The following is a 19,612-nucleotide window of genomic DNA, read 5'->3' as shown; positions in this document are numbered from 1 at the left end:
TCTGCAGGTGGCAGAGAGCGACAGCAAGAGGACACCTGAGAATCCAATGGCCCTACAGTCAGAGACCTGAGGAGTCATCAGTGGTGCCCTCAGCACCAGAAAGACAGCCGAGGCATTTCCCCAACACAGAATCTGTGCTACCTCTGCTTGCAGCTGGATATTTCTGTCGTATCAGTTTTACAGGTGATTTGAGAGAAGTTTGTTTATTTCTGTATTCTACAATCTGATAATGTCATGAGCACAAAATAATTATATTTTCAAATGTACTGTGACTATAACAACTAATAATGTCTATGCTTTAAAGAGACTCAGAAGCTAGCAAAATGGCACTAGTAGTCACTATTTCTGTAAAAATAAATTCAGTTATGCAGGACAAGTTTGCAATCACTGCCTTTCATTCATGTATTCATAGAGAGGCTCGAGATCAGAACTATAAAAGAGCGTGATACGTGGCAGACATTCCAGACAGTGAAAACATCTGAGTTAGAATGTTTTCCTGTAGCTCAGCTGTTTACAGGGGGAGAAGTGGGGAGTAACCGCTACTTTTTATAAATGGTAATGAGTCTAATCTCAAAGAAAATGAAACTCCCCTCAACAGTCTCCAACTACCATCTTTCTTATGTCTGACTGATGAAAAATAACAAGACAAGATAAATAATGAAAGAAAAATCATCAGGCACCGGGAGGCCAGGTGGGTTTTCTGAGATGTATTTAACTGAGGAAGGGCCTGGAGTCTTCCTTCACCCTGGGATAAACTGGACAGTTCTGAAGATTACACTGTCCTCACAGACTGCCAGGTAGCAGTCAACTCTCCGCTATGGAAAATGAGAAGTGCCAAAAATGATGACCTTAACATCAAAAAAACCAACAAGTAAAACACAGATTGCCATGACTTCTCAATCAGCTTCTTACTTTATGTCCCCTGTACCACTCTCTGATACCCTGGCCTCTGCACTCCACTCGCACTGCTAGGAAAAGCAACATATCACTCCAGGGACCTCTAACAAGATACTATGGCATTGTTAGGAGAACCCTTTCCATGGGGGCATATGACCAGGACTACCCCCTCCTTTAAAGGCACCCACGGCGAAACAAAGTCCAACTTGGGGAACTACGAGCTTTATACTCGCTTACTAGAGCATGGTGGGGGGTTTGCTTACAGGAACATGGGTAACACCAAAAGAGCTAACCACGGAAAGTCTCACTCCAGCATGAATAACAGCTTCTCCATAGCTGCATAGAGTCCTCCCTTTCAGGTATCCCTGCCCTTCTATATAGTTAGCAAATGGGGCCACAGGCAACTAGGGGAGAATCACACACAGCAGACTGCAGAGGAGAGAGGCTTGCCTGAATTGCAGGTGGAGTGACTTTCCCCTTGCCTTCCTATAAGAGGATGTCAACAATTCAGACTCAAGGGTCTCTTGCACGCAGCCACAGCTGCTCTGATAAAAATGATGGCTCTTGTTCTTGGAGGAGCATGCTTGCAACAGGAGGAGCCACTGGTAAGGCCTCCTGAGAACAAAACTCACTCACACTTCCTGTGAAGGACTCTAATGAAACTGATGTGGTCAGACACACACACACACACACACACACACACACACACACACACACACACACACACACACACACTGGCATGAAAGGAGAGGCTAGTTGGGAAAAGGAAAAGGAAAAGGAAAAATAAGGCCAGGAGGAAAACAAGAGAAGGTAACAGGAGTGAATGTGTATACATGTTACTATATATAACCATTATATGTTAATAAAATATTTGAAACGACAGACTGTGGTTACTTATAATATATACAACTCTACTCAACACTAACTGGCACACTTCATCTTTCACTTGGCCTGATCACATGAAGGACTGAACCCGTTTTCTCTTATCTGAGTCAATAAAGAAACTAATAGGAAAAACAACTGAGATTTCACACCCACTGTCCTCTTTAACTCCTGCTTCTGGAAAAGACTGATGTGTTCTTCCTCTCTAAGGCTGATTGTCACTAGTGCTCATGGGACCATATGCAGTTGCCATGCTACTGCCTCTGGTCCTTGATCCTCTGCTTCCAAACAGACTCAGATTCCAGAAAAAAAAGAGAACGAGAGGCAGGGGAAGAGATGGAGAACTTCTTTCCTTATAGACTAAATCATACTTCATGGCGGAGCACTCTCCCATAGCAAACCTCACTAATGTCTAAACAGGTCTCTCATTTTCACAGAGCACAGAAATGGCTCACATCTGTCCACGAGTCCTTGGGCTTTATGAATACCAGGAAAACATTCCACCAACTGAGTTACATCCCCAGACCTCCACCTGTCTTTTTTTAAGACAGCCTCCCATCAGCGGAGATCACAGGTGTGCTCCAACAGCTAGCTTGCCGACCTTCCTTTTGAGCACTATTCCTGCATTTCTCCACCTTCCCACACCAACCCACATGATAAACTGCTGCCAGTAAAATCATCTCTGCGCTTGGCTCCCAGCGGCTTCACATTTCAGCATGTTTCCCTGTCTCTAGCAAGTGAAAGGACTTGTATTCCTCAGCCTGGGCAATCAGATTCTTCACACAGAAGACCACCCACCTCATCATGCTGACATACGCTAAAATCCCCAGACAACTGAACAAGTTTACACAGGGTATAGACAACATGTCTGCTGCCTCTGCAACTTCATCTTTCCTGTCTTCCTAATACTTGCTCTTCATACTTCCTGTACTCAACAGGACTATCACTCCAATAGTACATGTATGCTAACCTCTAGAACACTGCAAGGCAAGGATGGACTTAAATTGCAGTGAAATAAAAGTTGACATTTTTAAGTCAACATTAAAAAAAAAATAAGTGTGCAATTCAAATGGTGACCTAGCAAATGGTATTATGAAACATTTACCAAACAGGGCCCTCTTCCTAATAAGAATCACATATATGAAAGATCTAACAGCACATTTAATTTGCAACAAAGCACTAAGTCTTAGGACTTTGATAAGGAGAGTGATTATTATAAACATTACTATTTTAAAATATTTTCAAGTTTTTTAAAGATGCTGCACAGGCAACAGGGGTTAAAAAATGAAATCCAAGCAAAGATGTTACAAGCTGATACTGTGGAATGACACTCGTGGGGCTGCTTTCATGTGAGAGAAGTGATAAGGCTGCAGCAGGCTCAGCAAAGTGATGACCAGCCGCATCTTACTACTAAGTCCTATTGCGATTTTAGATAATACAAATTGATGTAGCATCAAAAATACCCTTGCTTACTGACTTCTAGGGTCAATTTGTCCCTCTCTGATGTGAGGGACGAGACAGCAAAACTTACAGCAAACACAACTGAACTTCAGCATTCATCACACTCCCATCCTGTAAGCCCTAAGTCCATAGGAGAAATGCTGAGATCACATGAGAGCAAATTTAACATAATGCCGCTTTTGTTAGCTAAAACACAATTTTAATACAAAATATTTAATAATATTAGAATAATTAATATGGCAAAATTGAAATGACTTTAAAGTAAAACAGGAAGGGGCTAGGGAGATGCCTAGACAAAGTGTTTGCCATGCAAATGTGAGGATCCATGTCTGATGCCCAGCACACACAGGCCTATGATCCCAGCACTGAACTGAGAAAGGCAGAAAAATGTCTAAGCTTACCACCCAGCCAATCAGTAGAACTGACCTGCTGAGCTGCAGGTGCCATGACAAATCCTAACTCAAAGAATGATGTGGAGCAACTGAGGCAGACGCCCTGACCTAGCACTTACTGAAGGGCTAGATAGCTCAGTTGGTGAAGTTCCTGCCTTGCAACAACAAAGGCTTTAGTTTCATCTCCAGAACACAGATAAAAATTCCAGGCACAGTGGCTTGTGCTTATAATCCCAGCTTTGCAGAGGCACAGATGGGCAGATCCCTGTCTGCTTTTCCACATGAGCAAAAAGGTGGACAGCTCCTGAGGAATAGTACCTCAAGATTTTTCCCAGGGCTTACACACACACACACACACACACACACACACACACACACACACCATGCATGCACACACAGACATGGGAGGCAAAGGAAACAGCAGCAGCGTTCTGATGCCTGAGGAAAAAATAGCTGAGATGAGGTGATGATGGCTGCGGCAGTCACTGCTGCCAGATAGACACTGCTTTACTCTGGGTTCTGAGCCTCTGTCCAAGCTTCTGCACCTTCAGTGCTGAAGGCCAAAAGTCTGCTCCACAAAATTCCCCAGTCAGTTAGTTAAATGCCACCCCAGAGGGATGCTAATGAAAACCCAGAAACCTCTTCAGACTTCTGTGGACCACAGCAGCAGTGTGAAGGGTGACTAAGGAGGAGGTGGCCGTTGACAAAGTGGACAAGAATGCAGACACCTGAGAACTAGCTTGGGGGGAAAAAAAGACATTGGAACAGCTGCAATGGGAATGGAAGGAAGAAAGAGTTAGCACATGGCCAACCTCTGGCATGGAAAGGAACTTTTGGGGTTAAGGAATAGAAGCCCTCTGTCTTCCTGTGACCTGAGGAAGACCCAGGAAGTATGAACAAAGATGAATAAACAGAGAAAAGGGTGTGGCATGAGAGAGCCTCAAGCCAAGGGTTGGCAACTGACGAAAACGTTAATATTCTCTCCCAGGTGGTTTTAAGACGAATGTTTTAAAATACATATTCCAGATAGGAAATAATCATACACGGCTAGTACTTGCAGCAACCTCTACCAAAATCTTAAGGCAAAGCAGTCAGAGATGCTATGTTACCAGCCTTTCCTGAGACTGTTCCTACCCTCCTGTTCTGTTTTCCTTCTGAGAAAGGCTGGTGATGGGATGAGACTGGGTCTCCCTCACTCTGGCACACACAGATTTTGATCTCCAGGCCCTACACAGCCTGGGATTACAGGTGGAAGCTTTGAGATGGTTTTATTGAAGATTTTACTTTTTTTTTTTAACCAAGAGTATACCTACAAAATGAAATGTTTATTGCCCCAAATGAGAAAAATAATATCAAAAATATAAAATCCTGCCTCAAACGCAACACACTTTAAAGACAAGATACATCTAGAAGAAACTGTACTCAAGAGCTTTAGCTTTTTTTGTGATTTTTCCTCCCCCAGAAAATATTCAACTGCCTTTGGTGTCACATGTCCAAGGACGTCCAGGTTGAGCTCATGGAGCCCATTATGTCACGAGCAGCTCCGAGACACTCACCCCGTGTTGATAGAAATGATTTCTATGAGCGGATTCTTCCTGATCTTCGGCAAATCCAGCCTCGCGCCCCCCAAGCGCCTCCCGTTGTCTTTCTTCTGGCCCAGGAGCCTCACTGAGTGACCTTCAAGGCAAGCACGAGACACACATTAGCATGCCACGCACATCTACGTCATCCACTGTCCTCAATAAGTACCTTCATGATTGCACTTGATTTCTCTCCCTTATAGGAGAGCAGGGAGAAACCCGTCCTAGAAAAGATGTGATCATTTGAACCTAAGAAATACAGAAAAAAAAGAGCAACTGTGTTCAAGGACCAACTATTCTTGCCAAAGCTTTGCTCACATTATGTGCACATTTACACAGCACACCTTAGACAGGCTCAGTTTCCTTAAAATAACCTCACAAGTGTGAATACTATCTACACTGACCAGATACCATAGTGGATCAGAAAACGCTTATCTGGGCATTAGGCCTATCTGCTGTTTTCTGACAATATTAAGGCATATAGCTAGGAAGGAACACTTGATGTAAACAGCGCTCAACACTTACCTGTGCTGATATGTTCTACCTCCTCTTTCCCTCACAGCCTCACTCATGTTCTCATGTTATATACATATATGTATATACACATGTGTGTATATAGTCTCTATAGTGTATATAGTATATATGTACATGTATGTATATGTACATATATGCTATATATGATAGGAGGTGTGTATCTTTCTAAAATCTAGGCCTAGGTATTTTCAAACAAAAAGTTTCAAGTTTACTTGTATAAAACACGACCAAGTGACTTCTAAGACCCATTTTAAATTGCTGTGATTATTAAAAACTTCAAAGTACTTTCAGACATTTAAAAAAAGAAAAGAGAAAAAAACCCCAAAGAGCCAAGAATTTGAATGCCCCCTCAGATTCTCGTCACAATTTTACATATAGTGTTTACTCTTTGCACTCAGGCATGCTTTGCTTATGACGGCACCACGCAATGTAGACCTGAAAGCCCTCCATCTTGGCTGTGCACAGCAATGGTTTCAAAAACATTTTTACAATGATGTACTGTTTTTTATAATTTAATCAGTGACTATTCTACAGAATATAAAAATTGTCAACAGTGAAAACAATAATGAATGATTTTAAATAAATATCTACAGCTTTGTAATCATGAAAATAACCCAGTGTAGGACCATTTCCATCAACACAGGAAACTTCTTTTGGTTTAGCTCAGCCCATCTCTGCTCCCATGCCATAAGCAGCATATGTTGTTAGTCCTTTGGCCAGAAGATGGACATTTGCCTCGTTTCCAACTAACAGATGTTATAAGAATAATTTTAAGAACTTTTGCTCATTTGTACACCCATGGTTGCACTTCTCGAATCCTAGGATAGAAATTGCTGAATCATTTCATGAATATATTTTTTACTATTTTAGAAATACCTGCTTTGCTACGAGATAACCATTTTATATTTCTACTTTTATCAGACATTTTCTCTCATTCTGTATACTACATTTTAACTTTTAGGATGGTATCTTTTGGGGAAAAAGTATGTCAGTTTAATACACAAATCATCAACTATTTCCTTCATGACTTAAGTTTTTGGTGTTATTCCTAAGATCTCTTCATCTTTCCCAGAGGTACAAAGAAAGGTATTCTTTCCTTTTCATGTCTATTCTACTAGTTGGGTCAAGGGTGTACTCTGGTACTTTTTGGGTAGTGAGGGCCCATGTTAACCTTTCCACATTAATACTCAGTGGTCTCAGTGCCATTTCTTTGTCTTATTCATCCACATTATTCTTGTTACACATATTAACATAAATACTTATGTAAAGCCAAAAGGGAAGTGCTATAGTTATCATTTTAAATGAAAATACACATATATAGAATAGTTTACAATTATCTACCAAAATACTATTTCTGACGCTTTCTATTGCTTCATGGAATTCACCTCATCACATGGTGCCACTTCTTCTATTCTTGACCACCATCTTTAGTGGTTTTCATAAAGTAACTTCATTTAGCAACAAGGCAACACTTCTTGCTTATCTGAGAACATTTTTACTTTTGATTCATTTGTAGAGGATAGCTGTGCTGGATATAAAACTGCTGCTGTCTCTATGCAGTAAATATCAGTTAGTTGTATGTGGTGTTTATTGTTCACGGTCAGATGGCAACTACTGATCTACTGTTCCAAAGAATGTAACAAGTTACTTATTCTCTTATGCTTCTCAGACCTCACTTTGGTTCCATCAGTTTGTTGGGGCCCAGGTGTAGATTTCTGCAGCACTCTTTATGGGACTAAGAGCTCTTTAAGCTCATAAAATGATGTTCACTTAGGATTGTTTTTTCAAATTTTTGTGTAATTTTTTTTCTACCCATTCTTTTGCAACTCCCACAATACATCTGTTACTATATAACAGATGTGTCCAACAGGTGCTTAAAGTTGTTTTAGTCAGCGTTCTACAGAGACATTGAACTGATGCATATAAAGGTAAAATATGATTTATTAAGAAAACTAGATCACTCAATTATAGAGGCTGAACAACCCCATGGGAAGCCAATAGCATAGCTCAGTCCATAGCAAAAGGTTTCAGAGCCAAGAAACTGATGGTATGATTTTCAGGCTGAATCAAATGCCAAGAGCCCAGTAGGCAGATAATAGGAGTGTCAGAATTCAATGGTAATATATTTGGACTTGCAATGTCCAATAACTGGAGATAAAGAAGTCTCCAATCTTAGAATCAGACAGCAAGACATTGGCTTTTCTTTAACTTTCTTGTTTAACTCAGGTCCCCAGCTAACTAGAGGGTGCCCATCTATTCAGAATGAATGATACCACTCAATCGCCAGAACCATGTACCCGTCTCTTCTGAAAGCATCCTCACATGAGCATGACCATTACAGCTATTTCAAACAAAATCAAAATCACATGGGCTTTCTTTTAGCAGAAGAAGGGTGGCCACAAAGCCTCCCAAGCATAGAGAATGAACAGTGCTTGACTAGCTGAGTGCCTTTTGTTCAGTCAGCAACCACAGGTCAACAGTCACACTGGCAATCACCTTACTTCTATTCTTCAGATGGGCTGACTCCTCTAAATCCATTGAAAAACTTACTGATATTTTCCCTCCTGCCAGGAAAAATCTGAAACTGAGTCATCCCAATGAGAACTTCACTCAGACAATGCTGCTTTCATTTGCAGGCAATACCCTTCTTTGTTTTTAAATTTTTACACCCCAATATGTGTTCAAGTCATTGTCACATTTTTCTTACTTTTTCTTTTTTTTTTATTAATTTATTCATATTACATCTCGATTGTTAGCCCTTCCCCTGTTTCCTTCCATTCTTCCCTCCCTCCCACTTCCCCCCTTCTCCCCTCCCCTATGTCTGTGATTGAGGGAGACCTCCTCCCCCTATATATGTTCTAAGATTATCGAGTCTCTTCTTGGTAACTTGCTATCCCTCCTCTGAGTGCTGCCAGGCCTCCCCATCCAGGGGACGTGGTCAGAAAAGGGGCACCAGAGTTCGTGTAAGAGTCAGATCTCACTCTCCACTCAACGGTGGAGAATATCATGTTCGTCGGGTAGGTCTTGGTAGGGGTTCGAAATTTACTGCCTATATTCTCCTTTGCTGGTGCCTTAGTTTGAGGAGGACCCCAGGACCCAGATCTGCCTGTCATAAGGTTCTTCTTGTAGATTTCCATGACCCTGTGGATCCTACTATTTCCCCATTCTTCCATGCTACTCTCGCCTAAAGTCTCAATAGGATGTCCTCTCCTCTGACTCACTTTCCTGGTAAGTAAAGTTTTTCATGGTACGTATCCCTTGGACTAGTGTTTTGATATAAGTGAGTATATACCGTTTGTCTCTATTTGCTTCTGGGTGAACTCACTCATTATGATAATTTGTAGATCAGTCCATTTGTCCACAAATTTCAGCAATTCCTTGTTTTTAATAGCTGAGTAGTATTCCATAGTGTAAATGTACCGCAAACTAGTACAATCACTTTGGAAAGCTATCTGGCGCTTTCTCAGAAAAATGGGAATAGAGCTTCTTCAAGACCCAGCTATCCCACTCCTTGGAATATATCCAGAAAATGCCCTACCACACAACAGGGACACATGCTCAACCATGTTCATAGCTGCTTTATACATAATAGCCAGAACATGGAAACAGCCTAAGTGTCTCTCAGTAGAAGAATGGACTAAGAAACTGTGGTACATTTTCTTACTTTTTCTTAGCATGGCTTTACTTGGTTCTTTGAAGTTCTTGTTTTCTAAATCCCATGGGTTTTTAATCGAAATTAAAGACAATTAATATTAAGAATTTGGGGGTGAACTGGATTATACATAGCCTCTGGGAACCTATAATCATATAATATGAAATACCAGACATTTTAGACACTTTATTGTATGAAATATAAATTTAGATTTCCCCACTTTTTGTGTGTACTAACTTTCTAAGTTACATCTATGAAACCTCCCTCTCTACAATGAATAGCTCTTAATATCCCAACTCCTCTTCTTCCTCCTTCTTCTGAAGGGCTACTTGTTTTGTTTTTCTTTCAAGGATGGCTTTATAGGGGTCAACTTGGTATAGGCACAATTTCCTACTAGTCAGATATTGACTACACATTTGGACAAACATCTTAAGCAATTAAGAGTACTAGAATCTACTGATAGATCTAGGTATGGATCAATGACAGAAGAGTATTAGCCATTTTTAAGTGAGCCCTGCATTTTACTTTAACCTGGGCTCCCACAGACCCACTCTGGCCTTCTCTCAATGTGCATACAGACAGATAAGAGTGGGTAGGGTAGGCCCACTCCCAGGGTATACACTCCCTCAAATCATTGCAAAGAATCTAGGGGTTTCTCTAGGTACCCATCACTGTCTCACAACAGGCATTCCCTGCTAAATCCAGGGCTAGTGGATGGCGTGCCTTGCTTACAGCAAACCGGCAGTAGCTTCAGTGCAACAAGGCCACACAGCTGTCTCACTGGTCATCAAGATATCCACTGTAAGCTGGGCATGGTGGTGCACGCCTTTAATCCCAGCACTCGAAAGGCAGAGGCAGGTGGACCAGAGTGAGTTTGAGGCCATCCTGGTCCACAGAGCAAATCCAGGACAGCCAAGGCTACACAAAGAAACCCTGGCTCAAAATACAAAAAATCAAAAACAAAAGATCGTCCCTGTAAGTAACAGTTACCAACTGCACCATTCTTTAACGGCAGTAGAGACAGCAGGTTACGTGGTGTGGTTTTGTAAGTAGAACAATCCTGTGTGTGGCACCAAGAAGAAAATGGGAACAGCTCAGGCACCAATACCACATACAACAATTCTTAGCCAAACTTCAGTAATATTCACAAATGACAACTTTTCAACGTGCGCTTGAATGCTTTTGGTGAGTTTCCACAGGAAGACAGACTTGCTGTGGATCTTTGTCCAGCATTACCATTGTTTTGTGGGGATATTCTGTGGATCAAAACACAGAATCATTCCAAAGGCAAATCAAATGCAACTTTTTCAATCTCTTAAAATAAGCTCAAATGCACAAACAATGTTACACATGTCTCCTCAGCCTTCATTTCAGAAGGACATACTGTTTAAACACCTGAAGAGACAGCTTTCAGGACCAGAACCGAGGCAACCACAGTCAGAGCCCTTGCTGCACAAACCACTAGACGGGATTCTATTCTGACAGTGTCTGTGCTAACAGTGTATACAACCAGAGAGTCTAACAAGTACTTGCCTAACCAAATCCTATGGTTGGTTTTGGTCAAGAAAGATGGTCAAGAAAAGATGAACTCCTCAGTCAAGGTCCAGCTAACGAAGACATGAAGAGGGTTGGTAGGATAACACAACAGTACTCTGAAAGAGACCAAAAGGACAACAGCGACTGTCCAAAAAGAGAGCCATTTTCATATGAGCTCCAGGCAAATTTCCTCATTGCAGCCTGCTCTAATAACATTCAATAAATTATTTATTTTCACTATCTGCATGTAAATAGAGAAGCATATCTATATGCAATGACATAGAGGGCTATTTTCTAATCCAATGACTCGTTAAAACGTGTCACATCCAACAACAGGCTAATCGGTGTTCAGTGCACCAAAGACAAAAGAGGAAGCATAAAAGTTGCTTGTTATATATAGAAAACGATGAAAGGAAGGAAATCATTTCCTTTAAAAAGGATTAGCAAAATAAAACTCGAATTTCTAATATATTATCTATCTTTAATATCCTGTTTCAAAGGAAATAATTTCAAAATATTCATCAAATACACAGGCAACGGAGTTAGACTACACGTTATAAATTATATCCTGTTTCACTTGCAGCTATCAATTTTTTTGCCTTCTGAATCAAACAAAGAATTTTTAACAACAACAAAAAAAGAATAACATGAAGGAGATGCCATAAACAAGGTATGACATTGAGATCAAACAGGAGGGACCAGGGAAACATGCTGAACAAGGGGAAATGGAGGAGGGGCAGATTCCTGGAGCAAACTTACCATGAAAATGAATATGTAAGATTCACATAAGGACCATGAAGCAAGGACTACAATTAACCATCACAGGCTGCATCTTGGCTTGACCCATCTTGTCAGCTGCCAGGGCCCAGCACTGTGATGCCGATGAATGACTGCTAGCACAGCCTGGCGCTGTGGTCCTGTGACTCTAGACACCGAGGAGGCTATGGCAGAAGGATCACTAGTCCAAGGCTCACCTAGGCAATTTCATGAGACTCTGTCTCCAAAAGCAAATTCTGTCCATACCGCAAGGCAAGGAAAGGATTTTTTTTTTTAAAAAATGGAGACAGATTGACTTTTATTTTATCATCTTTCTGGTGAGAATTAAGGGAGAAGGAGAAAAAAAAGTCAAGACAATAGCAATTAACAGAAATAGAAGGTAAAATAAACAGTTTTACATCAGGTCCATGTTAGAGAAATGAAAAAGAAAGAGATGGAAAGAATGATGCTCAGGAGAGCAAGGCTGAGTCCTAATACTCTCACTGAACAAGATGAGGACAGAGGCAACTGTAACACAAGGAAGAAAGAGAGGTGGCTTCACGGTGGAATGGAACCCACAAATGCAGCCAACTTCTGGGATGTCCTTTCCATTTTAAATATAATCCCACTTCATCTCTACATATAATGGCCACATACAGCTGAATAGATTATTAGCCACCTTTAATAAACACTTCTTAAGCTAATACTTTTAAATATCACTTAAAACTCAATACTGTAAAAACTAAATTCAATTATAAGCCATAAAAGCTTTCAGCAGCTATTTATAAGGCAATCTCAAACCCCTGATTCCATGATGGTTTTTATATTGGAACTAATCTACTGAAATTTTTCATGAAACCGTTTTATTTTACATATTAGTCAATTCTGCACCTAAAAGGAAGCTGCTTATGATTCACAACCATTTCCAAATTCACAACAATAAACCTGGATTATGAAAAGCCAAGCCATCCTACATGGTTTGTGCAAGAGTCGCTACACACACTGCTTCAATACTCAATGTTGTCTATGGATCAAGATCAAAAATCTCACTAAACCCCACAGTTCTAAAGACCTTTATAAGAAGGGAAGGCTACCTAGCCAGGCTTTCACAAGCAAGATACACAGTAAAAGAATGTTAGAAACATGATGATCTACAAAATATACATTTACTAGCTGAGCTGTGATACTACACACCAACCTCTTCCTCCTACTCATTCGCACACATTAGCTTGGAGAGTCACTGCATGTGGTAAAGACATCAACAATCGACAACTGGGACTCCATTTGTTACTTCTGTCTTTCAGTTTCTTTCTGAAGGCTTTGTAAAACAGCCAACAGCCAAACGTTCCTTCAGAACTTCATTCAGCTCTCCTCATTTTAGAAGCCAGGCTATTGATTCCTTGCTATGTGACCACCCAGCTTATCCCACTACCAACAGCTCCTGCCCGGGCATCGTGACGTCTTGTTGGATGCTAAGATTGCACAAATGCAGACCTGTTAGGTGCAGACTACACTGGCAGCTCTGACCCTTAAGCTCTGGGTCAGCCTCCTGGAAACGTCCTAGAAAAGCAACCCAACATGATGCAGGGGGCAGAGGGCAGAAAGAAGTCAAAGTTGTTCTCTACTCCATCCAGCCTAATTCCTCAGAGGCAGTGCCTTTGATGGGGAGGGGCATTGTAAGATATCCACAGCCAAAGCACAACCCTCCCTCCAAATTATTTTCATCTTGAGAAATGAAAACTAGAGTGAGTTCAACAGAAGCAACAGCTTCCTCACAAGAATATGTAATATTAAAACTGGCTTGACAACTCAAGCTCCTATTCAGCCAATAAGATGAGACAGCATGTTCTTCAAGTAGAAAGAACTTAGCAGTAACTAAAATAACAGCACATACAGAAATACTGTGATGGGGCTGGAGAGATAGCTCAGCAGTTAAGAGTGCTTGCCATTCTGTCAGAGGATCTGAATCTGGTTCCCACACATGCATCAAGCAACTCACACGTGCGTATAACTCCAGCTCCAGGTGGATCCAAGGCCTCTGACTTCCTAGGGCATCATCATGTATTCAAACAGACAGACAGACAGACAGACACAGACACACACACACACACACACACACACACACACACATAAATGTTCTCTTTTCTCCATCATATTGCTTTATATCATATGATAAATATTGTAAAGTGTCAGTCCCACAAAGAATTTGTGTTATATATAAACTTTATATTCTTTACTCTATGTTTGTAAAAGACAGCAAGTTCTGACTCTATTACCAAACTATCTTCACATAATATATGTAGTTCTAATATACTTTTTTATATTCTGCCTCTCCAAGGAAAGAGCCACCTCTCCCAATTAACTGGGTATCATTGGATGTCAAAGAGTGTGGATCCCACTGGGCTCCAGAGACTAAGGATTCTACTAGATACTAGAAAGCAAGGATCCTACTGGGATCCAGAGAGCAAAGGTCCTAATGGACAATAAGTGAGGGTCCTCCTGGGCACTGGAGAGCAGGAGTCCCTCTGGGTACCATTGAGTAAGGACACTAAGTAATACAGCACATACATGCCAGCCTGAATGGACATAGATGAATGTGGAAAATATCTCTGGAGAGGCAATCAGAGGTTACACAGTTCTGTTTGGGACAGTAAGATAAAAAAACAAAGTCTACAGGAAAACTTTCAAATCCTCTCCAGCTGCAGCTGAGAACACTAAGCATCGGGAAAATAATGTGCCCAAAGGCAATCCACAAATGTCTCCATGCTATGGCGGAGGTGAAGGGGGCGGGGCTCAGCAGTTCTCTGGCTTGGGCTCTCTAAATAAAGTGTGGACAGTAGAAACAGAAGGGGAAGAACGAATCTTTTACACATTCAGATGAAGGCCTCTGCCTCAGTCTTCTGTTAACTAAGTAAACAGCCACTTACTTAACCTCTACAGGTTCAGTGCCTACACCTGTCAAGTGCACCTGTCAGGCCCTCTCATTATATCAGTAGCACTAAAACCATCGATTATCATCCTCTAAACAGCCAATTAAAATTCCCATCAACTTCATCTCTACTTTACTATTGTTTCTCACAACTAAACTCAGCAAAGCCTCTCCAGTGAGTCTATGTTGTGCCAAACTCATCAGTGAGATGCTGTCACTCATCCACCTAGCCTGGGAGAGAAAGGCCTCTGTTTCCTACAGAAACTGGACCTCCACACACCTCCAGCGAAGGTCACTGTTGAATACCACTCATTTTTAAAATCCATTCTATTTTTCAGAGAAGTGTTAGGTTCGCAGTTAAACTGAGCAGAAGCGGAGAGCGTCCATCACCAATGCCTACACACTGCCCTGAGTGCCTCAGTATGCTTGTTAATGGATAGCCACTGCAGTTCACAGTTGTCAGTAGATATCTGATGATTTGAGCAAATGTGTAATGATACGTGTTCACCATCACAATATCACATCAAAACTATCACTGCCCCAAATATCTTCTGGGTTCTGCACACTTAACTCTTCCCTGCACATCTAACTACTGACGGCCACTGCTTCTTTTATTGTTTCTATAGTTGCCTTCTTCCAGAATGCTATATAGTTGATAACACATAGTATATTGCTTTTCAAAATTAAAATTCTTTTAATAAGATTAAAGATTATCTTGTTTTACTCTGAAAATCCACAAGTCCCACTATGTTTATTCATGACTTCATTACTCTTTTTTTTTCCAGTGCTTTACAGAAAACTTAAATTAAAAACTTTAAGAAACTATGAGAATTCGTTAGTTCACTTGTGAGCTGGACAATATATAAACCTCCTAGTCAATACGGTGATTCCAAGGACAAAATTTATCTCTTTTATCCTACAATAATCTCCTTTATAAAAATGTTCAATAAGTGTTCACTGAATAATATATCAAAATTTTAGTTCAGAAAACGTATCTTACGTTCCATCATTACCTTTTATTGTTTCCTCCACAACTTCTACCACACGGTCTATCTGCTGAACCTGGAAAGGGAGACAGATAAGAAGTGAGAGAGGGAACTGTATCCATATACCTGCTGGAGTTAAGGTGCATCTTCTAAAAACACTGATGTAGGTTTTACTGTATTTCCTCAATATGAAGTAATATTTAAATTTAAATAAAATTTAAGTTATATTAATACACATATACATATATATATACGCATAAAAAAGATTAGATAAAGACATAGGCATTGACAAAGGCTTAACTTCAATTACATATAAGATATATATAGTTTTATGTAGATAGATAAAAACTATACCTAGATTAGATGATAGATATATTGATTGATAGATAGATAGATAGATAGATAGATAGATAGATAGAACCACCTATGTATGTTTTACTTGAATTACCTAATTATATATATATACATTAGGTAGATGATAGATAGGTAGATAGATAGACAGATAGACTGACAAACAGACAGACAGATGATAGATAACCAAAAGTAATCTATGTGACTGTCCTGTGCCTGTGAAATAGTGACCTATGTCATCCAATGGTAAGTATAGACATCACACAGTATGACACAGTGTGTTTTCCTATTGCATCATGGTTCCTGGGGACTGAAACATTACCCTAGAAGAAAAAAACCGGCTCAAAGAGCTCAAGAACTTCTAACATTAATGATACTGCTAACCCAACATTAAATATGGTGTAAACAAGTGCTAGGGAGATTGGGGAGGTTGCTTTAAGTTGCATTGAGTTGTTCCCCACACAGGGGTGGGATTTGCAGCAAGGAGGCACCCTACTTTGTTAAGTAACCCCTGTAATAAAGCAATAAACTCACAGGTGCACTAAGGCTTCAACTGTGTTGAATTATATATTTGATCTATTGTCAGAGTCTTAGCTGGTTGGATAGACATTTGCTTTAGTCTCCCAAGAAAAAGCCAGGCAACAGCTATCCACATAAACCCAACACAAGCTGAAACATAAAATTAGTTTTAATTAAACTATATCTCTTCCTACAAACTTTCAAGATACAGGGCACAAAATGGCACAGCACACAACGGAATGTGCTAATATTAAAGAGATCCATGGGAAATCCAGTGCTTTATTATTTCAATTTTAAAAACCTTTTCAGTGAGTTAGTACCACGTGCTGTGTAGCATATTCAGTCCTGGGCTACCTAAGGTCAAAGGAGAGGTCGCTTTCTACGTACAGGTGAGCAGGGAAGAAGTCCTGGAGTGCCAAGGGAGAACAGAGGGAGAGGTTTTAAAAAAAAAAAATGGAGTGATGGACCAAAAGTGACTTCTGGATGAAGGCAGGAAAAGACACTAAGAAAATTGAGGGAGCACAGATGAATTTTGAATCAAATGAAGACAGTATTAATAAATAAAATGATGATCTCAGAACTTAGAGAAGTTATTTGAAATAGCTCAAAGCTGATCCTTTAAAATGTTCCAAGTATCACTGTTCTATCACACACACGCACACACACACACACACACACACACACACACACACACACACACACAGCACACACACACACGCGAGACTTAACCTCAAGCTCACAGAGACCTGCCTGCCTCTGCTTCCAGAGTGCTGGGATTAAAAGCACATCCTGCCATACCTGGCTCACCTTCTAGTTCTGCAGCACAAATAAAATAACTCGTTATGAACACTAGATACTAAGATTCGAGTGTGTGTGAGGTTTCTCTGTGGCCATTTTCATTTTAACAAACCATAAGAGGTTTTCATATCCACAGACAAGGAAAAACACAAGGGGCAGGTGTATGTGTACACATCATCCATGCATCTAGGTCTACTGTGTCCATGTCCCAGCTGCCTAGCATCCTGTTCCCTAAAGAGACCATATGCATTCATCCACAATCTACTGATTAAAACACAGCACTATCATTCCACAGTGATGTGTTGGACCCAAACTGGGATGAGAAGGACTTTTTACACAGGATGTATTAAAAATACATATGATGACTCTAAAAATATTTCTCTGACCTCAGTGTCTCACACACAAAAACTGAAGAGGCGTTCAACCATGAGTCATGTACTGTCTCTGCCTGCTCTCAGGGGAGAGCAGCCAGTGTCGACACTGCAGATCATCCAGCCCACGGTGAGGGCTTCGGAAGCCTCAGGAAAAGGAACAGGTACAGTGGAAACAAGTTGCAAGTAAAGAAACGGATAATGTAATGTATTAACAATAATAACTTATGTACTTGGGCCTAGGTAAGAGTAACTATTTAACAGTTTAAATGCAAAGAGAAAAAAGGTGGGAAAGAAGTAAACATTAAAATCAGATAAATAACTTTTTAAAAAGAAGTTGACACCATAAAAGCTAACATATAGACTTTTTAAAAGTCCAGGACCTATTAAGGAACAGGACAGGGTTAAGGAAGGAGGGTGCTAGAGGGATTTGTATGATCAAAGTATGTTATATACATGTAGGAAAATGTTACAAAGAAATATATTCTTTTGGAGACTAGGAGTACAATAAGAAATTTAAGAGAAAATGGGAGGAGGAGAGAGAAGAAGAGCAGGCTGGGGAGGGGGGAGGAGATGGGGGGATGAAGGGAGAAAAAAGGGAAAGAAAGACGGCAAACAAGACTAGAACGGAAAGTCTCCCATAGAGGAGGAGGAGGAGGCATGGCAGGCAGAGCGGGCACTCCTGCAGAGGGCGCAGGAGATACAGCCTCATCCACTGGCCCCCATGGTTTTCAATAATGTCAAAGGTCACCTACTAAGAGTAAGGAATATAAGGGGATAAGAATGGAAATGGAGACCGAATAGTAAAGGACATGGGGAAATTCTCAGTTGATTATTTCTGACAGACTTAACAAGCAGATGAGACTTTCTCAAGGTAAACTGACTGACCCAGGGGTTTCTCTATCTTTCAGTCAGCTGGCATACAGCGAGTGTCTAACGTACGCTGCAATGAACCAAAGGCATGGAGATAATACTGCATGGAGAGACTTGTGGCACAGACTTGAAGGAAATGGAAGAAAATAGTTGACAATGCACTGGGCCTCAGATGAAGCCTAAAAAATACAAGAATAAGTAGAGCCAATGTGTAAGGCAAGGGAGAGAGGAAGGATTGAGAGAAGGAAAACTATATGAGGTTTTAATTAGTGTGGGCTCAGCTATTTGGTACCTGTGAAGAAAAGTGAGGGCTGGTGTCTGCTTATAGAAGCAGGGTGCTGGAACAGCATGCAGGTGATTCCCACCGGAGTTGACACAGAAGAAACTGCAAGTTTGGGTGAGTGTAAATCACAACACACACAGTGTTTGCCTGGGATTTGGACAGCGGTAAGAGGCAGAGGACTTGGCCAAATTGTTTACAGTATAACCAAGGTTATCGGTTGAGACCAAAGATAGAGGATAAAATGAGAAAAAGATAAGATAACTCAGTGATGGAGGCAGAACAATAATGTTTTCCTATATAATAAAGAGAAAGGTTCAGGCAGAATCCAATATGTACTCTTATAGCACACACAGGACAGGAGGCAGGAGAACAGTGTAGCATGGTGGACATTGGCTACGAAGTCAAGAAGCTAAACTACAAATCCTACTAGGACAACAGAAGCGTAAGCCCATGAGAACCTCAGATTAAATGGTTCTTTTGAGGCAGATTGGAAGGATCCACCTATCTCTGGGACACTGAGGCAAGAATTAATCATTGCTATAGTGTTGTTAGCTACTTTTAAATTGATGTTAATAATTTTAAGCATTTGTTAAAGAACCAGCCTCATGTGTGTGCTTCCTTAAAGCTAAGATAACGGAGGCCTAGACACTAATTGGCAAGTTGGATCCTCTCCTGGTGCCCTGGCTGCCTTGAGCTGGACTACCAACTCTTCCGAACACCTCACTGAGGCCTTGAGGAAGCTGCACAGCAACCACAGCTGCTTGCTACCGAAGCACAAGTCCTGCTCCAGAAGACTCATCACCCAGCTCACA

General features: G+C 40.8%; 1 protein-coding gene across 1 annotated transcript in view; it reads right to left on the bottom strand.

The window, feature by feature from the left end:
- Positions 1–19,612, bottom strand: part of CDKAL1 (CDKAL1 threonylcarbamoyladenosine tRNA methylthiotransferase) — a 543,702-nt gene that overhangs the window by 377,538 nt on the left and 146,552 nt on the right. Inside the window, exons 7-8 of the mRNA XM_084796106.1 lie at positions 15,633–15,681; positions 5,189–5,309 (exon numbers count right to left, since the gene is read on the bottom strand). Of these exons, the coding sequence (XP_084652232.1) occupies positions 5,189–5,309; positions 15,633–15,681 (170 nt within the window). The remainder of the gene's footprint in view (positions 1–5,188; positions 5,310–15,632; positions 15,682–19,612) is intronic.

The sequence above is a fragment of the Acomys minous genome (assembly GCF_964271855.1).
Source record: "Acomys minous genome assembly, chromosome: 9".
Classification (NCBI taxonomy): domain Eukaryota; kingdom Metazoa; phylum Chordata; class Mammalia; order Rodentia; family Muridae; genus Acomys; species Acomys minous.
The sequence above is the reverse complement of the archived record's forward strand: the minus strand, read 5'-3'. Positions and strand labels throughout refer to the sequence as shown.